The following is a 22,648-nucleotide window of genomic DNA, read 5'->3' on the forward strand; positions in this document are numbered from 1 at the left end:
TGAAGGCTATACAGTCTGGGTGAGAGGGGGCATCTTCAGCCAGCTGAAACGTTTATGATAACCACCCTAAGTCTTAAAACCTGAAGTTGATAGATATCAGGAGTCTGGAGGTCACCTTGCCTTTTTCACCAGCTTCTCTAGGTATCTGGGACCAAGTCTCAGCTCTACAGAGGACACTCCCAGCAAGTCAACCAGTGGCTGGAGATATCCCAAAAGCCTTTGGATCGACCAGTTGAAGGTCTTCTAAAAAGAACCCCCAAAGTATATTTTGGATGTATGTATAATGGGGATGGGGCAGGTGACACACCCTTGACCCTGCTGAGAAGGTCAGACTGAAGAAGACTTCCAATGGAAAAGGTCACAAAAAGCAGAGCACCACTGATTGTATTGAAGAGCCAGTAATTGGAATAAAGAAGTAAGGAGACAGATGAAAAGGAAGTTTATAAGAAACTGGAGGTGAAAGGAGAAATGTAGCAATTGGGAACTGTGCAGTCAGACTCGGCATCACTTTATATTTCTTCATGTTTATTATTTGTAACTTCTAAAGGAGACTACATGTTGAACAGAAGGTTTTCCGGCATCATACAGAAGGAAGTAACTTGCTTACATAAGGACAACTGTACAGTTTCCACCTCCTTTTAGTTAACTCTGGTTCTCAGGTCTTGGGAGGTCAGGAAAGCTCTTGTACAAGGACAACCACGACCATCTCTACTTCCTACTTCTTTCTAGCGTTTCCACCTCCACTTTAAGTTCTTTCAAGGACCTCACTCTCTCTGGAGACCCCGGCTTCCCTCCCGCCTCCTCTTCTTTGATCAGCTGCTCAATGTAATCTGTAGTGGAGGTTAGGTTGGCTCTAAGAGAGATCTCTTGAAGGCGACGGAGCCGTTGAGATGCCTCGCTGATGAGCCGTAGTACCTCTTCTTTGGCCCTGGAAAACTCCTGCTGAAGTGTCACAGTCAACATCTCCAGTGAAGTCACCTGCCTTGATGCCTCTTCGTACTTCTTCTTCAGATCTTCATAAGTTCTTTTCTCTGCCTTCACAATTTGCGTCCACTTGAAATCATTTCCGGTGTGGGCTGTCCAATCACATTTACGTGGACACTCTTGACAGTAGTTCATGTTTGTAATGTAAGTTCGCAAATATCTGGTGGCATTTTCATGAGTATCCCCGTACCAGCAGCAAGTGGTGCAGCAGTTGTTACAATTCATTGCTAGTGAGCCGTAGAGGACTTCCTTGGTGGGAACGATCACGTTCACAGTGTACTCAAAGTTTTTGTTGCCTTCCTTCTCGTTCATGTGATGCCTCAGAGCTTCCTGTGTCTTTCTGAGCTCATCCAGCTTTACCAGCTTAGTTTTAATCTGCAATCCCATTCCTTTCAGTGACGCGCCCAGCTCCTCGCGCTCCCTCAGCACTTCCTTGGTCAAGGTCAAGCTTCTTGTTTCCAGGATGTTCAGCTTGGTGAAAAAGTCCTTCACGCTTCTGGTGCCCATTTTCCAGTAGAGCTCATTGAAGTTCAAGTCCCCTCCAACTGTAGTGTTCTCATCAAACAGCACAGAATTATTGAATTTGAAGTAGATCAAACCTGCTTCATCCTTGGGAAACAGGACATTGGATTCTTCTATGGCTTTCAAAACAGGAGGCGTCTGTCCATCAGAGAAGGTGATTAGGAGCTGGATGTTGTCCTTAATGTCATTCCCAAATATGGAAAACATTGATTGAAGCACAAGCTTCTGTTTGGGTGTAAAAACAGCGGGAGCAGCCTGGATTACAAAGCAAATGGCATCTAAGCTGTCAATTCCACCGGAAGTGGAAAACACATTTTGGATCTTCTGGGTTATCTCATCCTCTCCCACTCCTAGAGTGTCTTCGAATCCTGGAGTGTCTACTATGGTTAGGGAAAATGGAATTTGAAAGCCGCTGCCAGCGTTTATTTCATAGATTGTAACCTCGCCTGTTGTGCTCTGCGTTTGGTTGGTAGCTTCTTGTACCAGCTTGAATCGGAAGTTGTCCTTCCTCTGAACTCCCAGGGCATAGTTGACCATCATGTTGATGAGAGATGTTTTACCTGTTCCAGTCACTCCCAATAACAGGATCACCTTCTTGTTCCTCTGAAGTCTCTCCTTCCCTAGGATGAACCTCCTGCATCCTTCTGGACCATTTTGAAGAAGGGTGGTTCCAAGCTGGTAAATTGAGGGTTTTCCAGCCGTCAACAAGGTGCTCTCCTTGAGAAACAGGAGGCAAGCCCTCTGTTCTTGTCTGTCTTTTGGTATCAAGATGATGGCCTCGTCACTTGGATCGCTAACCCCGAGATTCCCTTCATATATGGCTGACACTCTGAACCTATAGGAAGTATCATTAAGAAGACCATCAATGTCACAGGTCTCTCTTTTTCTTAAACATATCTGTTCAGTCCAGGAATCTTTCCCGGTTCCCTGTTTGGTTTCTGGCTGGTATTCCATTTTATATTGTCTTATCTGGACTTCTTTGCCAATGGTGACAGGTTCCTTCCACATGAGTGTAATTTCAGAATCTCCTAGAAGGGCAGCATGTGGAATCCCAGGGGGGCTGCTGGGTTGAGTCATTGCTATATCACTGCCATCACTGACCTCGCTTAGCCCTGGGATACAAACTGCAGCATATCGAAACTGGTACCTTGAATTAGGCAAGAGGTCTTTCACCACATATCTCTGAAGATTGCTCTGGGTATTGACCTCCCTCCACTTTTCATCTTCACACTTATACTCCACCTTGTAGCTATCGATCTCCGCAACTCCAAAATCAGCCGGAATGAGTTTCAGCTCGATGCTGTCATAGGATCTCCTTAGAATCACAGGGGGATTGGGTTTTGCTGGAGGATTAAATTCAGTACTCACCAGGTCCCCCTTGTCATACAGATATACTGAAACTCCAGCGTTGTTGGGGTCTGGAGTTGAGGACACAATGAACTTTGTACACTCGCTGGACGCGTTCACCTTATAGAATGTTTGAAAAGCCTTTAAACACAGCCTGGCCTTGTTCGACACTTGCTTCTCTTTGAACCATGGCATAACCGTCTTGTCTACATAGGCTTTTTCACTAGATATCTCCTTCTGGAGCCATATACTCAGATCTTTCAGATACTCCTCCTCATCATCTAATGAGCTGAAATTCAAGGACAGGACGCAGTCGATGGTTGGGTTGAGAACAAGAAGGTTCAACTCACTCTCAGTGGAGATGACTTTCACCTCATTTAGCGCTATCAGATAGGAATTCACAAAGTTCATCTCCTGAAGCTTCCTGCTTAGGAATTCATTAAAATGTTGGGTGTTGAAGGGTGACAGTCCTCTGCTAATTAAGATGTCACCCAGAATGCTCTCCTCTTCTCCTCCTCCACGGATGGCCGGAAGGATCTTTGCCAGTTGCTTCTGCAAGCTTAACGTTGATTGGTGACTGAAATCCTTGGCCTTCTGGATCTTCGTCTTGATATCTGGGAAGGTGATGGCTACATAATGCTTCATCATGTCATTGAACTGCATAGTGACCTCTCGTATCTGTTCCATCATACACTCTGCTTCAAAAAGAAGATTCACACTGATATCTCGCACCATTTTAGCTGCTGTCGTATCAAGTCTCACCAGGGGGTACAGCCAGACTTTGACGGGCACAGCATGCTCCCCCTTCTCCCCGAGCATCTTGGGAAGCGAGCGATAGATCTTGATGGCTTCCTCGTAGTTTGAGGGGTTGCTCTCCAGAGCGAAGTCCCCGTGAAACTTACAACTGAACTTGTTCGCGTTCTCTTTATCTTTCTCGCTCATCTTAACGGAACCTTCTCCCTCAATGCTGATCGATGGGATGCCTTTGATGGAAAGATTGAGGCTACCCTGGATATCACGGATATTCTCGCTGGAAGAGACCTCTCGGTCAAAGATGAAGAAGGCCTGAGCTCCATACAAGATGCCGACCACCACGTGCGTGGCCGTCCTCTGCTCAAACACCTCCTTGTAAGTGATATTCCGACTCCCCAGCTGATTCATGCTGAGCTGCTCGAACCTGGTTGTCCTGGAGTACTGAAGAGACACGCGGGCCTGGTTCTTGGACTTCTTGGTGTCATTGAGGTAAGCAGCTGATCCTCCCACTGTGACGAGGCCACCAAGAAAGCTGGCTTTGAGGGACGCCGTGACATTGAGGGCATTGGCCTTGTCCGAGATGGAGTCCGATGCGATGATCTCGAATGATGTGTTTTCCTGGGACTGAATGCGCAGATCCTTCTTCAGAGACTCTGTGTCCCACAAGGTGACCCCTGCAGAGAAAGAACAGTAACACTAGACTGACATTTTTTTACTTCCGAGATGTCTTTTAAATTGAGTATTTCCTTGTTTATCAAATCCCTCCTTTTTCTGTTTTAAAACAGCCCTCCTTTTTCTAACACCCTGTTCCCCCCTCCTCTGTTATAGGCATAGATACCTGGGGTGAGTTTATCATTGCGACAGTCGTACAACATCCCGATACTGAAAGGACGTCCCAGAGCCGCAATCTCCATGCTGTCGCCGTCCGCTTTCGGAGCTGAATTTGTCGCCATAGTTTCCGATTTTGCGCAACCTGAAAAAAATTTAAAAAATCAGGAATCATTATTTAGATTTGATGGAAAAATAGGCTCCCGATAACCCCCCCTTTTATCCTATATAACTTGTCATTGAATGCCTCCTCCTACTGCTCCACATAACCACTATATAAACTTTCCCTTATAACACCTCATCTTGATACATATAACCCGTGCCTATAACACATCCTATTGGTCCAATATAAGAAGTTAAGTGAATGGTTTATTGGACCAATAGGATGTGTTATAAGCAAGGGTTGTATGTATCAACTACTCCCTGTAACTCCCATCGTTCCATAGAGCCCCTTCCTATAATTCCTATTGCATCAAGTAACTGCTCCCTTTAAATCCTATATGCTCAATATAACGGTTCCCTATAATGCCAGGCTTCATACAATCACTCCCTATAACGCATCCACTTGCTCCTCCTATTGCTCCATATAACACTCCAACACTCAACGGGATCTAGTCACTAAACTTCGATATGTTCAGTGCATTGCCGAGCGGCTTTGCATGTTCTTACTGCACTATAAGAAACGTGGGTCAAAATCGGTATTCACCAAGAAAAAATCACTAGTTTTTTATAATGCGGTAAAAAAAATGCAACATCGCACTATTTTGTGTGTTCCCCCCCCCCCCCAAAATACTTATCGCAATACTTGTGTTCAATAAAATTGCAGTCTGGAAGAAATGCGCTGAGGGAGTTACATCTCCCTACGTAGCTCTTACAGGCGATCGTGCAGTTTTAATGTTAATTTTAATTACAGAGTATTGAAGCAGGGGGTCTCCGGAGCAGAACCGCACTCACTTCAGCCTCGGGGACCCCCTGCTTGTTGAGTTACAGGCTCCCCGGTATGGAGTGCCGGTATCTCCTGTGCGTTTAAATGTCCCGGTCACGTGATGCGAGACATTTAAACAATGCAGAGGGTTTATGACTTGCCGTGGGTCTATGCTGGTTTTCAAATGGAACTTAATTAGAGTTTAATTTGGATTTTAAAAGTACAAAACAATGGTTTATGGCCTGTTGGCCAGGCATAGTGTTAAAAAAAACTGATAGGAACATATGTTTTGCCAGAGCTGGGAGTAAAATTTTCTTTCCTAAATACTATCTGTGGGAATCAGCCCAGGGTTGCGTACACACGAGGGCAGAGTATAAAAGATTTACTTATCACTGCAGACAATAAAAAACATTAGAAACCCACACACTAAATGAGCAGTCTCTCTACTCTAAGAGTAGAGAATCACTCTACTCTTTCCTAGATCTGTCTCAGCGCCTCCCCTCCTGAAATCCCTCTCCTGGCTTCCGATCAAATCCTGCATCTCACACTCAATTCTCCTCCTCACTTTTAAAGCTTTACACTCTTCTGCCCCTCCTTACATCTCAGCCCTAATTTCTCGCTATGCACCACCCCGACTCTTGTGTTCTGCTCAAGGATGTCTTCTTTCTAGCCCCTTTGTATCTAAAGCCCTCTCCCGCCTTAAACCTTTTTCACTGACTGCCCCACACCTCTGGAATGCCCTTCCCCTCAGTACCCGACTAGCACCCGCTCTATCCACCTTTAAGACCCACCTTAAGACACATTTGCTTAAAGAAGCATATGAATAGCACTGTGGATAATATTAGACACATGATACATAAAACTTGGCCCCCTGCAGACGCACTTACCAGAATCCCCTCCTACTGTCTCTATACGTTCTCCCTACCTACCAATTAGATTGTAAGCTCCTCAGAGCAGGGACTCCTCTTCTTTAATGTTACTTTTATGTCTGAAGCACTTATTCCCATGACCTGTTATTTATATTATTTGTTATTTATATGATTACAACATGTATTACTACTGTGAAGCGCTACTGTATGTACATTTATGGCACTATATAAATAAAGACATACAATACAATACAATACAGTCTTAAACCAGGCTGCTTCAAATGTTTTGTATGTTCTGTCGGCAACAGTTTCAGTACAGGCAACGAATCCCAACACCCCAGAAGCGGACAAAAAGACGACATAAAACATAGGATCACACGCACCTCAATAAATGTAGTACACATCATCAAATGCCCATGTGGGTTAATATACGTAGGTAAAACCAATAGGATGCTCAAGACACGTATCATCGAACACAGAAGTAAAATTAATGGGGGAAAAGCCACCGCACTGATATCACACTGTACATACAGTTGCTTCTCTTAAGCTAATGGGTATAGACCAAGTTAATAAAACCTTCTCAGGGGCAGAAAAAGATAAGGCATCGCAACAAAAAGAAGCCTTTTGGCTGTTCACCCTGGACACTTGTGGCGGTCGGTGTAGCCGGCCTTCCTTATTAAAGGGGGAGCCCGGCTGGCTGCCCCTGAAACCATATGGTATGGGCTGAGAGTGTCAGCTCTTGTGTCCAAATGTGGGTTCTCTGTGTTTTAAAACTGCAATGTATTACTGTATGTTTGTCCTGTGATTTAAACCCAGGTTGGTGACAAAAGGCAGTGTGAATTAGCATGTGAATTACATGTGGATTAGCATTTCAAAGCCCCAGCTCAGAAAGGGTTTCCAAGCCCAAATCTCCCCAATTTATTTCCCTTATAAGTATAAGGTTCCCCAAAGTATATTCTGTAAGGAAGTGTACTTTATATTGTGTTTTAATGTTTACAATAAGGTTCTATACAGAAAGCACAGGCATATGGTTAATATGCTGGCTAGTTTGCATAGATTCCATAGTTCAAAGAGGAGAGGAATGGCAGAGGGGGTAAACCATTTGGTGAGCAGGATGTTCAGATTGGGATGTCTTTGTTTTACTAGACACCGCGGAGCCAGGGATAAAACGGCCCTGGAAGTCAGAACTGATAAGCAAGTTTTGAATTTATCCCTCCTATCAGGGAATGCGCAATTTCAATCCCTGCTTTAATTAGCTATTACACTCAATGATTTAGATAGGAATTCAGCCTATATAAGAGTGTACAGTAAAAGCAGCTCTCTCCCTCTTTTTCCTGTTGGAGATCTGAAGACAAGCAGCTGCTGGCAGGCCTCTCTCCTTTTGCTTCTGGGGAGGCCTAGCCAGCAGGCTGGATTTCGGTCCAGGAGTCCAGAACCAAGGTCCTATCAAGGTAAGCCTTTGCTGAACAGGCGCCTTGCAACTAGGAAAGGGTAGATCTCTTCCCCAGACCCCCGTAAGTGTGTATATTCTCTGTTTCTTGTATTTCTGTGTGTTTCCGAGGTCTTATCCGAATAAACCGCAATTTATTTTACTGCCTGTTTTGCCTTGTGACTGATCCCTTAAATATAAATGTGTATTTGGCCTGCCCTCCCGTCACAACACAGTATACCTAAGAGGATTAAATGACTACATATCCATCAATAGCTTCCTAAACAGTAGATAAATACGCATTAACCTTATCATGTCTTATTTACAGTTCTACTATCTGTCCTTGAAAGGTTGGTACTATAGCTAGCATTAGAACTCACTTCCTTTTTTTAACTTAGTTAGCCTTTTAAATTAGTGATTATTAGTTAGCCTTTTAGTAGGTTTAAGAGTAGACACTTAAGAGAGGTGTTGGTAGCACTTTGAGATATTTATTGATTGCATACAGTATGTTTCTTCTTTGCATGGAGTTCAACTACCCACTTTACAAGAATCGGAGTGACAGCAGTATCGCCCCTCCCCCCTGTTCCAAGAGATGGGAGCTTCCGCCCTGTTCCAAGAGATGGGAGCATCCCCCCTGTTCCAAGAGATGGGAGCTTCCGCCCTGTTCCAAGAGATGGGAGCATCCCCCCTGTTCCAAGAGAAGGGAGCTTCCGCCCTGTTCCAAGAGATGGGAGCTTCCCCCCTGTTCCAAGAGATGGGAGCTTCCGCCCGTATTCCAAGATATGGGAGCATCCCCCCCTATTCCAAGATATGGGAGCTTCCCCCCCCTATTCCAAGAGATGGGAGCATCCCCCCCTATTCCAAGAGATGGGAACATCCCCCCCTGTTCCAAGAGATGGGAGCTTCCGCCCTGTTCCAAGAGATGGGAGCTTCGGCCCTGTTCCAAGAGATGGGAGCTTCCGCCCTGTTCCAAGAGATGGGAGCTTCCGACCTGTTCCAAGAGATGGGAGCTTCCCCCCTGTTCCAAGAGATGGGAGCACCCCCCCTGTTCCAAGAGATGGGAGCTTCCGACCTCTTCCAAGAGATGGGAGCTTCCCCCCTGTTCTAAGAGATGGGAGCTTCCGCCCTGTTCCAAGAGATGGGAGCTTCCCCCCTGTTCCAAGAGATGGGAGCTTCCGCCCTGTTCCAAGAGATGGGAGCTTCTGCCCTGTTCCAAGAGATGGGAGCTTCCGCCCTGTTCCAAGAGATGGGAACTTTCCCCCTGTTCCAAGAGATGGGAGCTTCCCCCCCTGTTCCAAGATATTGGAGCTTCCGCCCTGTTCCAAGAGATGGGAGCTTCCCCCCTGTTCCAAGAGATGGTAGCTTCCACCCTGTTCCAAGAGATGGGAGCTACCCCCCCCCTGTTCCAAGAGATTGGAGCTTCCGCCCTGTTCCAAGAGATGGGAGCTTCCCCCCTGTTCCAAGAGATGGGAGCATCCCCCCCCCCTGTTCCAAGAGATTGGAGCTTCCACCCTGTTCCAAGAGATGGGAGCTTCCACCCTGTTCCAAGAGATGGGAGCTTCCCCCTGTTTCCAAGAGATGGGAGCTTCCGCCCTATTCCAAGAGATGGGAGCTTCTGCCCTGTTCCAAGAGATGGGAGCTCCCCCCCCCCTGTTCCAAGAGATTGGAGCTTCCGCCCTGTTCCAAGAGATCGGAGCTTCCACCCTGTTCCAAGAGATGGGAGCTTCCACCCTGTTCCAAGAGATGGGAGCTTCCGCCCTGTTCCAAGAGATGGGAGCTTCCGCCCTGTTCCAAGAGATGGGAGCTTCCCCCCCTATTCCAAGAGATGGGAGCTTCCGCCCTGTTCCAAGAGATGGGAGCTTCCCCCCTGTTCCAAGAGATGGGAGCATCCCCCCCTGTTCCAAGAGATGGGAGCTTCCGACCTCTTCCAAGAGATGGGAGCTTCCCCCCTGTTCCAAGAGATGGGAGCTTCCGCCCTGTTCCAAGAGATGGGTGCTTCCCCCCTGTTCCAAGAGATGGGAGCTTCCGCCCTGTTCCAAGAGATGGGAGCTTCTGCCCTGTTCCAAGAGATGGGACCTTCCGCCCTGTTCCAAGAGATGGGAACATCCCCCCTGTTCCAAGAGATGGGAGCTTCCCCCCTGTTCCAAGAGATGGGAGCTTCCCCCCCCTGTTCCAAGATATTGGAGCTTCCGCCCTGTTCCAAGAGATGGGAGCTTCCCCCCTGTTCCAAGAGATGGTAGCTTCCACCCTGTTCCAAGAGATGGGAGCTTCCCCACCCTGTTCCAAGAGATTGGAGCTTCCGCCCTGTTCCAAGAGATGAAAGCTTCCCCCCTGTTCCAAGAGATGGGAGAATCCCCCCCCTGTTCCAAGAGATTGGAGCTTCCACCCTGTTCCAAGAGATGGGAGCTTCCACCCTGTTCCAAGAGATGGGAGCTTCCCCCCTGTTCCAAGAGATGGGAGCATCCCCCCCTGTTCCAAGAGATTGGAGCTTCCACCCTGTTCCAAGAGATTGGAGCTTCCGCCCTATTCCAAGAGATGGGAGCTTCTGCCCTGTTCCAAGAGATGGGAGCTTCCGCCCTGTTCCAAGAGATGGGAGCATCCCCCCCCCTTGTTCCAAGAGATTGGAGCTTCCGCCCTGTTCCAAGAGATCGGAGCTTCCACCCTGTTCCAAGAGATGGGAGCTTCCACCCTGTTCAAGAGATGGGAGCTTCCGCCAAGTTCCAAGAGATGGGAGCTTCCGCCCTGTTCCAAGAGATGGGAGCTTCCCCCCCTATTCAAAGAGATGGGAGCTTCCGCCCTGTTCCAAGAGATGGGAGCTTCCCCCCTGTTCCAAGAGATGGGAGCTTCCGCCCTGTTCCAAGAGATGGGAGATTCCGCCCTGTTCCAAGAGATGGGAGCTTCCACCCTGTTCCAAGAGATGGGAGCTTCCGCCCTGTTCCAAGAGATGGGAGCTTCCGCCCTGTTCCAAGAGATGGGAGCTTCCGCCCTGTTCCAAGAGATGGGAACACCCCCCCTGTTCCAAGAGATGGGAGCTCCCCCCCCCCCTGTTCCAAGAGATGGGAGCTTCCCCCTCCCCCTGTTCCAAGAGATGGGAGCTTCCCCCCCTGTTCCAAGAAGATAGAAGCATCACAGCGCATGCGCAAAACTAAAGAGGAATAAAAGGATAAAGACAGGACGGCTTCACATCGCGTCAGGCGTGACACCAGAGGAGTACTCTTGCATGAGTAATAAAACCACGCCCAGGAACAAGCCTGACAGGTCCAACAACCAATCAGCAGACGCGGAGGGAGAACGCCCAGAGTCCTGACATCACTCAGCTAATCACCACTCAGACATTCTCAACATGCGGAAGAGCAATCAAGACACTGTTGGACCCACATGGGGTAACGGAGGGGGGTGTTTTGAATTATTCACTATACTTGGTGCACTGAGTTCAGTGGGAAAGTGCCTCCTCCGTCTCAGCCACGCCCTACGCGTTTCGTCATCAGGATGACTTCATCAGGGGTTGAAGGAGGCACTTTCCCACTGAACTCAGTGCACTGCGGATGCAGTATTGAGAGCGGCAAGCCAGACCAGAAGGAGCGGGCAGATCTCCACTATTCCTGGCGGTGCAGCAGCCAAAACGAAGTAGGCGAAGTCTGAGGCTCCCGGAGGGATTTCCTGTTGCGGGGCACACGCCGGGAGGACGTCACTTCCGGTGAAGGAGACTGCGCAACACGTGTGTAGGAGAAGACTCGATTGCTGTTCCAGACGCTACCGGAGGCTTATGAGGGCCAATCTCATAACTGCTTGTTATTTCCGTTTGATTTGTGAGTGGGCATTTGTCTGTTTTTTAATGTTCCATAAAATCATTGTTTTACTTTAATGCACTAGGTGTGCGCCTGTTTTTTTCTCTTTTTCTCTCATATATATATATATATATATATATATATATATATATACATATATATACTGTATATATATATATACTGTATATATATATATATATATATATATATATATATAAATATATAAACACAGAAAAAGAAACCTCTAAAAAAACTGGGTGGTGAGTGACTGACTGACTGGGTGACTGACTGACTGACTGGGTGACTGACTGACAGACTGGGTGACTGATAGACTGACTGGGTGATTGACTGATTGGATGGGTGACTGACTGACTGGGTGGGTGAGTGAGTGAGTGACTGGGTGGGTGAGTGAGTGAGTGACTGGATGGGTGAGCGCCTGACTGGGTGGGTGACTGATAGACACTGTGGGTGACGAGATACTGAGCAAAAAAACAATAAAGGAAAATAAATAATAAACCTTTAAAGAAAATAAATAAACAAAATATGGTAGAAAATATCAGGCATGCTATACCAGTGTGCGGGGCACTTAATAAAGAAGACCTATAGGCATGAAACTATACATATAGTACATTCTTGTGGAAGGTACTTCAGTGACCCAAACACAGATATCAAAAGAGAGCATATAGAGGAGAGAGACCCATAAAATTGAAAGCAGTATACAAACTGCAGATAGATATTGATATAAGAAGATACTCTGCCTGATGCAAAGATTATCAATGCGCATGCGCGGGAATTGGACTCTCGCTATCGCGCGAATGTGACGTCATTTTCAAGATGGCTACACTGCATATGCGGCTGTATCATTGTGAGACTGTTGTGTGATCTAAAGGTCTGGGACGCGCATGTGCGGGAACTGGACTCCTGCTATCGTGGGAATATGATGTCATCATGCCGTCACCAATATGGAGATTAATCCCTGCTCTGGTGAGATACTATACAACGAGAAAAAAATAGCAGAGGAATTCACCAAATTTTACACCAAATTATATAACCTGAGGGCTCGCTCTGCTAACCCTAGCACAACTGAATTATCGTCAGCTATAGACTATTTAGATGACTGCGAGCTCCCCTCACTAACAGAAAAAGAAAATATTAGATTGAATGCAAAAATAACGATAGAAGAATTAGAGGCGGCCGTCAAGGCATCAAAAATTTCCAAGACGCCGGGCCCTGATGGTTTCACAAATGCCTATTATAAGAAATTTCTTCCCATCTTGTCCACTCACTTATTGAACTTGTTCAACTCATTTCTAGAAGGCAGTCCTATCCCATCTTCAATGTCGTCCGCCAATCTGGCCATAATACTTAAAGAAGGGAAGGACCCCACCCAATGTGGAAGTTATAGACCAATCTCACTGTTGAACAACGACCTTAAATTTTATAGCAAAATTTTGGCGAACAGACTTAATCCTATCCTCCCGAGACTAAAACACACGGACCAGGTCGGGTTTGTCCTGGGCCGTCAGGCCTCAGACAATACCCGCAAGATAATTAATATAGTTGACCATGCCCACCAGACAGACTCAAAGGCAATGCTATTGAGCCTAGACGCAGAGAAGGCATTTGACAGAATTGACTGGCTATTTTTAGACCAAACGCTGATAAAATTTGGGTTCAGGGACTCGTTCTTGGAGGGTGTCCGAGCACTTTATCAAAACCCATCTGTGTCGGTACGACTAACAGGTGGAGGCTCCGAGCGGTTCCAAATTAGGAATGGAACCCGGCAAGGATGCCCCCTATCCCCCCTTCTTTTTGCCCTCACGATCGAACCACTAGCGACCAAAATACGACACAACCCGAATATCCAGGGTTTCTCCATCGATAAAGAACAGTACAAAATCTCCCTATCCGCTGATGATATCATTCTAACTTTGACTAAACCCCTATCTTCCCTTCCTAACCTTCAAAAGGAACTGATGGATTTCGGAAAGGTATCAGGATATAAAATAAACAGTGACAAATCAGAGGCCCTAAATCTTAGTCTCCCAGATCCCGAAGTCAAACTACTCAAACTAAATTTCAGCTATAAATGGTGCCCTTCATACATTAAATATCTGGGAATTAATGTGTCAAGGCACTACCAGCACTTTTTCGTCATGGTTCCCACGGTCCTGATTGGGCCGTGAAAACCATGTGTTTTGGCCGACAAAAAAAAATGATGACGTCACTTAAAGGCAATGACAGCACAGCAAATCAGAATGGCGACTTACTGACTGACTGGGTGGGTGACTGACTGACTGGGTGGGTGACTGACTGACTGGGTGAGTGAGTGACTGAGTGACTGGCTGGGTGAGTGACTGACTGACTGGGTGACTAACTGACTGGGTGACTGACAAACTAGGTGGGTGAGTAACTGACTGACTGGGTGGGTGACTGACTGGGTGACTGACTGACTGGGTGGGTGACTGACTGACTGGGTGACTGACTGACTGACTGGGTGGGTGAGTGACTGGGTGACTGACTGACTGGGTGACTGACTGACTGACTGGGTGACTGATTGACTGACTGGGTGACTGACTGACTGGGTGGGTGAGTGAGTGACTGGGTGACTGACTGACTGGGTGGGTGACTGACTGACTGGGTGGGTGACTGACAGACTGGGTGGGTGACTGACAGACACGGTGGGTGACTGACTAACTCGGTGGGTGACTGACTGGGTGGGTGACTGACTGACTGGGTGACTGACTGACTGACTGGGTGACTGACTGACTGGCTGGGTGACTGACTGACTGACTGACTGGGTGGGTGTGTGAGTGACTGACTGGGTGGGTGAGTGAGTGACTGACTAACTGACTGGGTGACTAACAGACTGGGTGACTGACTGACTGACTGGGTGACTGACTGACTGGGTGACTGACTGACTGGGTGACTGACTGACTGGGTGACTGACTGACTGGGTGACTGACTGACTGACTGGGTGGGTGAGTGACTGACGGATTGGGTGGGTGACTGACTGGGTGATTGATTGACTGGGTGGGTGACTGACTGACTGGGTGACTGATTGACTGGGTGACTGTCTGACTGGGTGACTGACTGGGTGGGTGACTGACTGACTGGGAGGGTGACTGACTGACTGACTGACTGACTGGGTGAGTGAGTGAGTGACTGAGTGACTGGCTGGCTGGGTGAGTGACTGAGTAAATGGGTGGGGGAGTGACTGACTGGGTGGGTGAGTGACTGACTTACTGAGTGACTGACTGACTTACTGACTGGGTGACTGACAGACTGGGTGGGTGACTGACTAGGTGACTGACTGACTGACTGGGTGGGTGACTGACTGACTGGGTGACTAACTGACTGGGTGGGTGACTGACTGACTGGGTGGGTGACTGACTGACTGACTGGGTGACTAACTGACTAAGTGACTGACTGACTGGGTGACTGACTGACTGACTGGGTGACTGATTGACTGACTGGGTGACTGAGTGACTGACTGGGTGGGTGACTGACGGACTGGGTGGGTGGGTGAGTGACTGACTGACTGGGTGGGTGAGTGACTTACTGGGTGGGTGAGTGACTGACTGGGTGAGTGAGTGACTGGGTGGGTGACTGACTGGGTGGGTGACTGACTGGGTGGGTGACTGACTGACTGGGTGGGTGACTGACAGACTGGGTGGATGACTGACAGACTGGGTGACTGAGTGACTGGCTGGGTGAGTGACTGAGTAACTGGGTGTGTGAGTGACTGACTGGGTGGGTGACTGACTGACTGGGTGGGTTACTGACTGGGTGGGTGACTGACTGACTGGGTGACTGAGTGACTGGCTGGGTGAGTGACTGAGTACCTGGTTGTGTGAGTGACTGACGGGGTGGGTGACTGACTGACTGGGTGGGTGACTGACTGCGTGGGTGACTGACTGACTGGGTGGGTGACTGACTGACTGGGTGACTGAGTGACTGACTGGGTGAGTGACTGAGTAACTGGGTGTGTGAGTGACTGACTGGGTGGATGAGTGACTGACTGACTGGGTGGGTGAGTGACTGACTGACTGGGTGATTGACTGACTGGGTGACTGACTGACTGGGTAACTGACTGACTGGGTAACTGACTGACTGGGTGACTGACTGACTGGGTGACTGACTGACTGGGTGACTGACTGACTGGGTGACTGGGTGACTGACTGACTGGGTGGGTGACTGACGGACTTGGTGGGTGACTGACTGACAGGGTGGGTGACTTACTGACTGACAGGGTGGGTGACTTACTGACTGACTGGGTGGGTGACTGACAGACTGGGTGGGTGACTGACTGACTGGGTGGGTGACTGACTGACTGACTGGTTGAGTGAGTGACTGAGTGACTGGCTGGGTGAGTGACTGAGTAACTGAGTAACTGGGTGGGTGAGTGACTGATTGGGTGGGTGAGTGACTGACTTACTGAGTGACTGACTGACTGACTGGGTGACTGACTGACTGGGTGGGTGAGTAACTGATTGACTGGGTGGGTGAGTAACTGACTGACTGGGTGGGTGACTGACTAGGTGATTGACTGACAGGGTGGGTGAGTGACTGACGGACTCGGTGGGTGAGTGACTGACTGACTGGGTGACTGACTGACTGACTGGGTGACTGACTGACAGACTGGGTGACTGATAGACTGACTGGGTGACTGACTGACTGGGTGATTGACTGATTGGATGGGTGACTGACTGACTGATTGGGTGGGTGACTGACTGACTGGGTGAGTGAGTGACTGGGTGGGTGAGCGACTTACTGGGTGGGTGAGTGACTGACTGGGTGACTGACTGGGTGGGTGACTGATAGACACTGTGGGTGACTGACAGACACGGTTAGGTGACTGACTGAAAGACAGGGTGGGTGACTCACTGGGTGGGTGACTGACTGACTGGGTGGGTGATTGACTGACTGGGTGGGTGACTGACTGACTGGGTGGGTGACTTACTGACTGGGTGGGTGACTGACTGACTGGGTGGGTGACTGACTGACTGACTGGGTGGGTGACTGACTCACTGGGTGGGTGACTGACTGACTGGGTGGGTGATTGACTGACTGGGTGAGTGAGTGACTGACTGACTGACTGACTTACTGGGTGGGTGACTGACTGGGTGACTGACTGGGTGGGTGTGTGACTGACTGACTGACTGACTTACTGGGTGACTGACTGACTGGTTGGGTGACTGATGGACAGGGTGGGTGACTTACTAACTGACTGGGTGGGTGACTGACTGGGTGGGTGACTGACTGCCTGACTGGGTGGGTTTCTGACTGACTGACTGACTGACTGGGAGAGTGAGTTATTGAGTGACTGGCTGGGTGAGTGACTGAGTAACTGGGTGGGTGAGTGACTGACAGTGTGGGTGAGTGACTGACGGACTGGGTGGGTGACTGACTGACTGACTGGGTGACTGACTGACTGACTGACTGGGTGAATGACTGACTGACTGGGTGGGTGAGTGACTGAGTGACTGTGTGGGTGAGTGACTGAGTGACTGACTGACTGGGTGACTGACTGATTGGGTGACTGACTGACTGACTGGGTGACTGGGTAACTGACTGACTGGGTGACTGACTGACTGGGTGACTGACTGGGTGACTGACTGACTGACTGGGTGACTGATTGACTGGGTGGGTGAGTGACTGACTTACTGAGTGACTGACTGACTTACTGACTGGGTGACTGACAGACTGGGTGGGTGACTGACTAGGTGACTAACTGACTGACAGGGTGGGTGAGTGACTGATGGACTAGGTGGGTGACTGACTGGGTGACTGACTGACTGACTGGGTGGGTGACTGACTGACTGGGTGACTGACTGACTGACTGGGTGACTAACTGACTAACTGACTGGGTGACTGACTGACTGGGTGACTGACTGACTGACTGGGTGACTGATTGACTGACTGGGTGACTGGCGGACTGGGTGGGTGACTGACGGACTGGGTGGGTGGGTGAGTGACTTACTGGGTGGGTGAGTGACTGACTGGGTGGGTGACTGACTGGGTGGGTGACTGACTGGGTGGGTGACTGACTGACTGGGAGGGTGACTGACAGACTGGGTGGGTGACTGACAGACTGGGTGGATGACTGACAGACTGGTTGACTGAGTGACTGGCTGGGTGAGTGACTGAGTAACTGGGTGTGTGAGTGACTGACTGGGTGTGTGAGTGACTGACTGGGTGGGTGACTGACTGGGTGGGTGACTGACTGACTTGGTGACTGAGTGACTGGCTGAGTGAGTGACTGAGTACCTGGGTGTGTGAGTGACTGACTGGGTGGGTGACTGACTGACTGGGTGACTGACTGACTGACTAGGTGACTAACTGACTGGGTGACTGACTGACTGGGTGACTGGGTGACTGACTGACTGGGTGACTGACTGACTGACTAGGTGACTAACTGACTGGGTGACTGACTGACTGGGTGACTGACTGACTGACTGACTGGTGACTGGCTGACTGGGTGACTGACTGACTGGGTGACTGACTGGGTGACTGACTGACTGACTGACTAGGTGACTAACTGACTGGGTGACTGACTGACTGGGTGACTGGCTGGGTGACTGACTGGGTGACTGACTGACTGACTAGGTGACTAACTGACTGGGTGACTGACTGACTGGGTGACTGACTGACTGACTGGTGACTGACTGACTGGGTGACTGACTGACTGGGTGACTGACTGACTGGGTGACTGACTGACTAGGTGACTAACTGACTGGGTGACTGACTGACTGGGTGACTGACTGACTGGGTGACTGACTGACTGGGTGACTGACTGACTGACTAGGTGACTAACTGACTGGGTGACTGACTGACTGGGTGACTGACTGACTGGGTAACTGACTGACTGACTAGGTGACTAACTGACTGGGTGACTGACTGACTGGGTGACTGACTGACTGGGTGACTGACTGACTGGGTGACTGACTGAATGACTGGGTGACTGAGTGACTGACTGAGTGACTGACTGGGTGAGTGACTGACTGGGTGGGTGTGTGAGTGACTGACTGGGTGGGTGAGTGACTGACTAACTGGGTGACTAACTGACTGGGTGACTGACTAACTGGGTGACTGACTGACTGGGTGACTGACTGACTGGGTGACTGACTGAATGACTGGGTGACTGAGTGACTGGGTGACTGACTGACTGGGTGGGTGACTGACTGACTGACTGGCTGGCTGACTGACTGACTGACTGGGTGGGTGTGTGACTGAGTGACTGGGTGGGTGAGTGACTGGGTGGGTGAGTGAGTGACTGACTGACTGACTTACTGGGTGGGTGACTGACTGGGTGACTGACTGGGTGGGTGTGTGCCTGACTGAGTGACTGAGTGACTGACTGGGTGAGTGACTGACTGGGTGGGTCACTGACTGACTTACTGGGTGACTGACTGACTGGCTGGGTGACTTACTGACTGGGTGGGTGTGTGAGTGACTGACTGGGTGGGTGAGTGACTGACTGACTGACTTACTGGGTGACTGACTGACTGGGTGACTGACTGACTGGCTGGCTGACTGACTGACTGACTGGGTGGGTGTGTGACTGAGTGACTGGGTGGGTGAGTGACTGGGTGGGTGAGTGACTGACTGACTGACTTACTGGGTGGGTGACTGACTGGGTGACTGACTGGGTGGGTGTGTGACTGACTGAGTGACTGAGTGACTGACTGGGTGAGTGACTGACTGGGTGGGTGACTGACTGACTTACTGGGTGACTGACTGACTGGCTAGGTGACTTACTGACTGAGTGGGTGTGTGAGTGACTGACTGGGTGGGTGAGTGACTGACTGACTGGGTGACTAACTGACTGGGTGGGTGTGTGAGTGACTGACTGGCTGGCTGACTGACTGACTGACTGGGTGGGTGTGTGACTGAGTGACTGGGTGGGTGAGTGACTGGGTGGGTGAGTGAATGACTGACTGACTGACTTACTGGGTGGGTGACTGACTGGGTGACTGACTGGGTGGGTGTGTGACTGACTGAGTGAGTGACTGATTGGGTGACTGACTGACAGGGTGACTGACTGACAGGGTGACTGACTGACTTACTGGGTGACTGACTGACTGGTTGGGTGACTGACGGACAGGGTGGGTGACTTACTGACTGACTGGGTGGGTGACTGACTGGGTGGGTGACTGACTGCCTGACTGGGTGGGTTTCTGACTGACTGACTGACTGACTGGGAGAGTGAGTTATTGAGTGACTGGCTGGGTGAGTGACTGAGTAACTGGGTGGGTGAGTGACTGACAGTGTGGGTGAGTGAGTGACTGACGGACTGGGTGGGTGACTGACTGACTGACTGGGTGACTGACTGACTGACTGACTGGGTGAATGACTGACTGACTGGGTGGGTGACTGAGTGACTGTGTGGGTGAGTGACTGACTGACTGACTGACTGACTGGGTGACTGACTGACTGGGTGACTGACTGGGTGACTGACTGACTGACTGGGTGACTGATTGACTGGGTGGGTGAGTGACTGACTTACTGAGTGACTGACTGACTTACTGACTGGGTGACTGACAGACTGGGTGGGTGACTGACTAGGTGACTAACTGACTGACAGGGTAGGTGAGTGACTGATGGACTAGGTGGGTGACTGACTGGGTGACTGACTGACTGACTGGGTGGGTGACTGACTGACTGGGTGACTGACTGACTGACTGACTGGGTGACTAACTGACTAACTGACTGGGTGACTGACTGACTGGGTGACTGACTGACTGACTGGGTGACAGATTGACTGACTGGGTGACTGACGGACTGGGTGGGTGACTGACGGACTGGGTGGGTGGGTGAGTGACTTACTGGGTGGGTGAGTGACTGACTGGGTGGGTGACTGACTGGGTGGGTGACTGACTGGGTGGGTGACTGACTGACTGGGTGGGTGACTGACAGACTGGGTGGGTGACTGAGAGACTGGGTGGATGACTGACAGACTGGCTGACTGGGTGGGTGACTGAGTGACTGTGTGGGTGAGTGACTGACTGACTGACTGACTGACTGGGTGACTGACTGACTGGGTGACTGACTGGGTGACTGACTGACTGACTGGGTGACTGATTGACTGGGTGGGTGAGTGACTGACTTACTGAGTGACTGACTGACTTACTGACTGGGTGACTGACAGACTGGGTGGGTGACTGACTAGGTGACTAACTGACTGACAGGGTAGGTGAGTGACTGATGGACTAGGTGGGTGACTGACTGGGTGACTGACTGACTGACTGGGTGGGTGACTGACTGACTGGGTGACTGACTGACTGACTGACTGGGTGACTAACTGACTAACTGACTGGGTGACTGACTGACTGGGTGACTGACTGACTGACTGACTGGGTGACAGATTGACTGACTGGGTGACTGACGGACTGGGTGGGTGACTGACGGACTGGGTGGGTGGGTGAGTGACTTACTGGGTGGGTGAGTGACTGACTGGGTGGGTGACTGACTGGGTGGGTGACTGACTGGGTGGGTGACTGACTGACTGGGTGGGTGACTGACAGACTGGGTGGGTGACTGAGAGACTGGGTGGATGACTGACAGACTGGTTGACTGAGTGACTTGCTGGGTGAGTGACTGAGTAACTGGGTGTGTGAGTGACTGACTGGGTGAGTTAGTGACTGACTGGGTGGGTGACTGACTGGGTGGGTGACTGACTGACTGGGTGACTGAGTGACTGGCTGAGTGAGTGACTGACTGGGTGTGTGAGTGACTGACTGGGTGGGTGACTGACTGACTGGGTGGGTGAGTGACTGACTGGGTGGGTGAGTGACTGACTGACTGACTGGGTGAGTGACTGACTGACTGGGTGAGTGACTGACTGGGTAACTGACTGACTGGGTAACTGACTGACTGGGTGACTGACTGACTGACTTACTGGGTGACTGACTGACTGGGTGGGTGACTGACGGACTTGGTGGGTGACTGACTGACAGGGTGGGTGACTTACTGACTGACATGGTGGGTGACTTACTGACTGACTGGGTGGGTGACTGACAGACTGGGTGGGTGACTGACTGACTGGGTGGGTGAGTGACTGAGTGACTGGCTGGATGAGTGACTGACTGGGTGGGTGAGTGACTGACTTACTGAGTGACTGACTGACTGAATGACTGGGTGACTGACTGATTGGGTGGGTGAGTAACTGATTGACTGGGTGGGTGAGTAACTGACTGACTGGGTGGGTGACTGACTAGGTGATTGACTGACAGGGTGGGTGAGTGACTGACGGACTCGGTGGGTGAATGACTGACTGACTGGGTGACTGACTGACAGACTGGGTGACTGATAGACTGACTGGGTGACTGATTGACTGACTGGGTGATTGACTGATTGGATGGGTGACTGACTGACTGATTGGGTGGGTGACTGACTGACTGGGTGAGTGAGTGACTGGGTGGGTGAGCGACTTACTGGGTGGGTGAGTGACTGACTGGGTGACTGACTGGGTGGGTGACTGATAGACACTGTGGGTGACTGACAGACACGGTTAGGTGACTGACTGAAAGACAGGGTGGGTGACTCACTGGGTGGGTGACTGACTGACTGGGTGGGTGATTGACTGACCGGGTGGGTGACTAACTGACTGGGTGGGTGACTTACTGACTGGGTGGGTGACTGACTGGGTGGGTGACTGACTGACTGACTGGGTGGGTGACTGACTGACTGGGTGAGTGACTGACTGGGTGGGTGACTGACTGACTGACTGGGTGACTGACTGACTGGGTGACTGACTGACTGGCTGGCTGACTGACTGACTGACTGGGTGGGTGTGTGACTGAGTGACTGGGTGGGTGAGTGACTGGGTGGGTGAGTGACTGACTGACTGACTTACTGGGTGACTGACTGACTGGGTGACTGACTGACTGGCTGGCTGACTGACTGACTGACTGGGTGGGTGTGTGACTGAGTGACTGGGTGGGTGAGTGACTGGGTGGGTGAGTGACTGACTGACTGACTTACTGGGTGGGTGACTGACTGGGTGACTGACTGGGTGGGTGTGTGACTGACTGAGTGACTGAGTGACTGACTGGGTGAGTGACTGACTGGGTGGGTGACTGACTGACTTACTGGGTGACTGACTGACTGGCTGGGTGACTTACTGACTGAGTGGGTGTGTGAGTGACTGACTGGGTGGGTGAGTGACTGACGGACTTTGTGACTAACTGACTGGGTGGGT

General features: G+C 50.3%; 1 protein-coding gene across 3 annotated transcripts in view; it reads right to left on the bottom strand.

Annotated features, from left to right (window-relative positions):
- Nucleotides 1–508: 508 nt before the first annotated feature.
- LOC142484855 (uncharacterized) overlaps nt 509–22,648 on the bottom strand; it is a 191,414-nt gene continuing 169,274 nt past the window's right edge. For all 3 annotated transcript variants that reach the window (XM_075584085.1, XM_075584086.1, XM_075584088.1), the window contains exons 2-3: nt 4,445–4,579; nt 509–4,280 (exon numbers count right to left, since the gene is read on the bottom strand). In XM_075584085.1, the coding sequence (XP_075440200.1) occupies nt 709–4,280; nt 4,445–4,579 (3,707 nt within the window). In that variant the 3' untranslated portion in view covers nt 509–708. The remainder of the gene's footprint in view (nt 4,281–4,444; nt 4,580–22,648) is intronic.

The sequence above is a fragment of the Ascaphus truei genome, unplaced genomic scaffold (genome assembly GCF_040206685.1).
Source record: "Ascaphus truei isolate aAscTru1 unplaced genomic scaffold, aAscTru1.hap1 HAP1_SCAFFOLD_440, whole genome shotgun sequence".
In the NCBI taxonomy this organism is placed as follows: domain Eukaryota; kingdom Metazoa; phylum Chordata; class Amphibia; order Anura; family Ascaphidae; genus Ascaphus; species Ascaphus truei.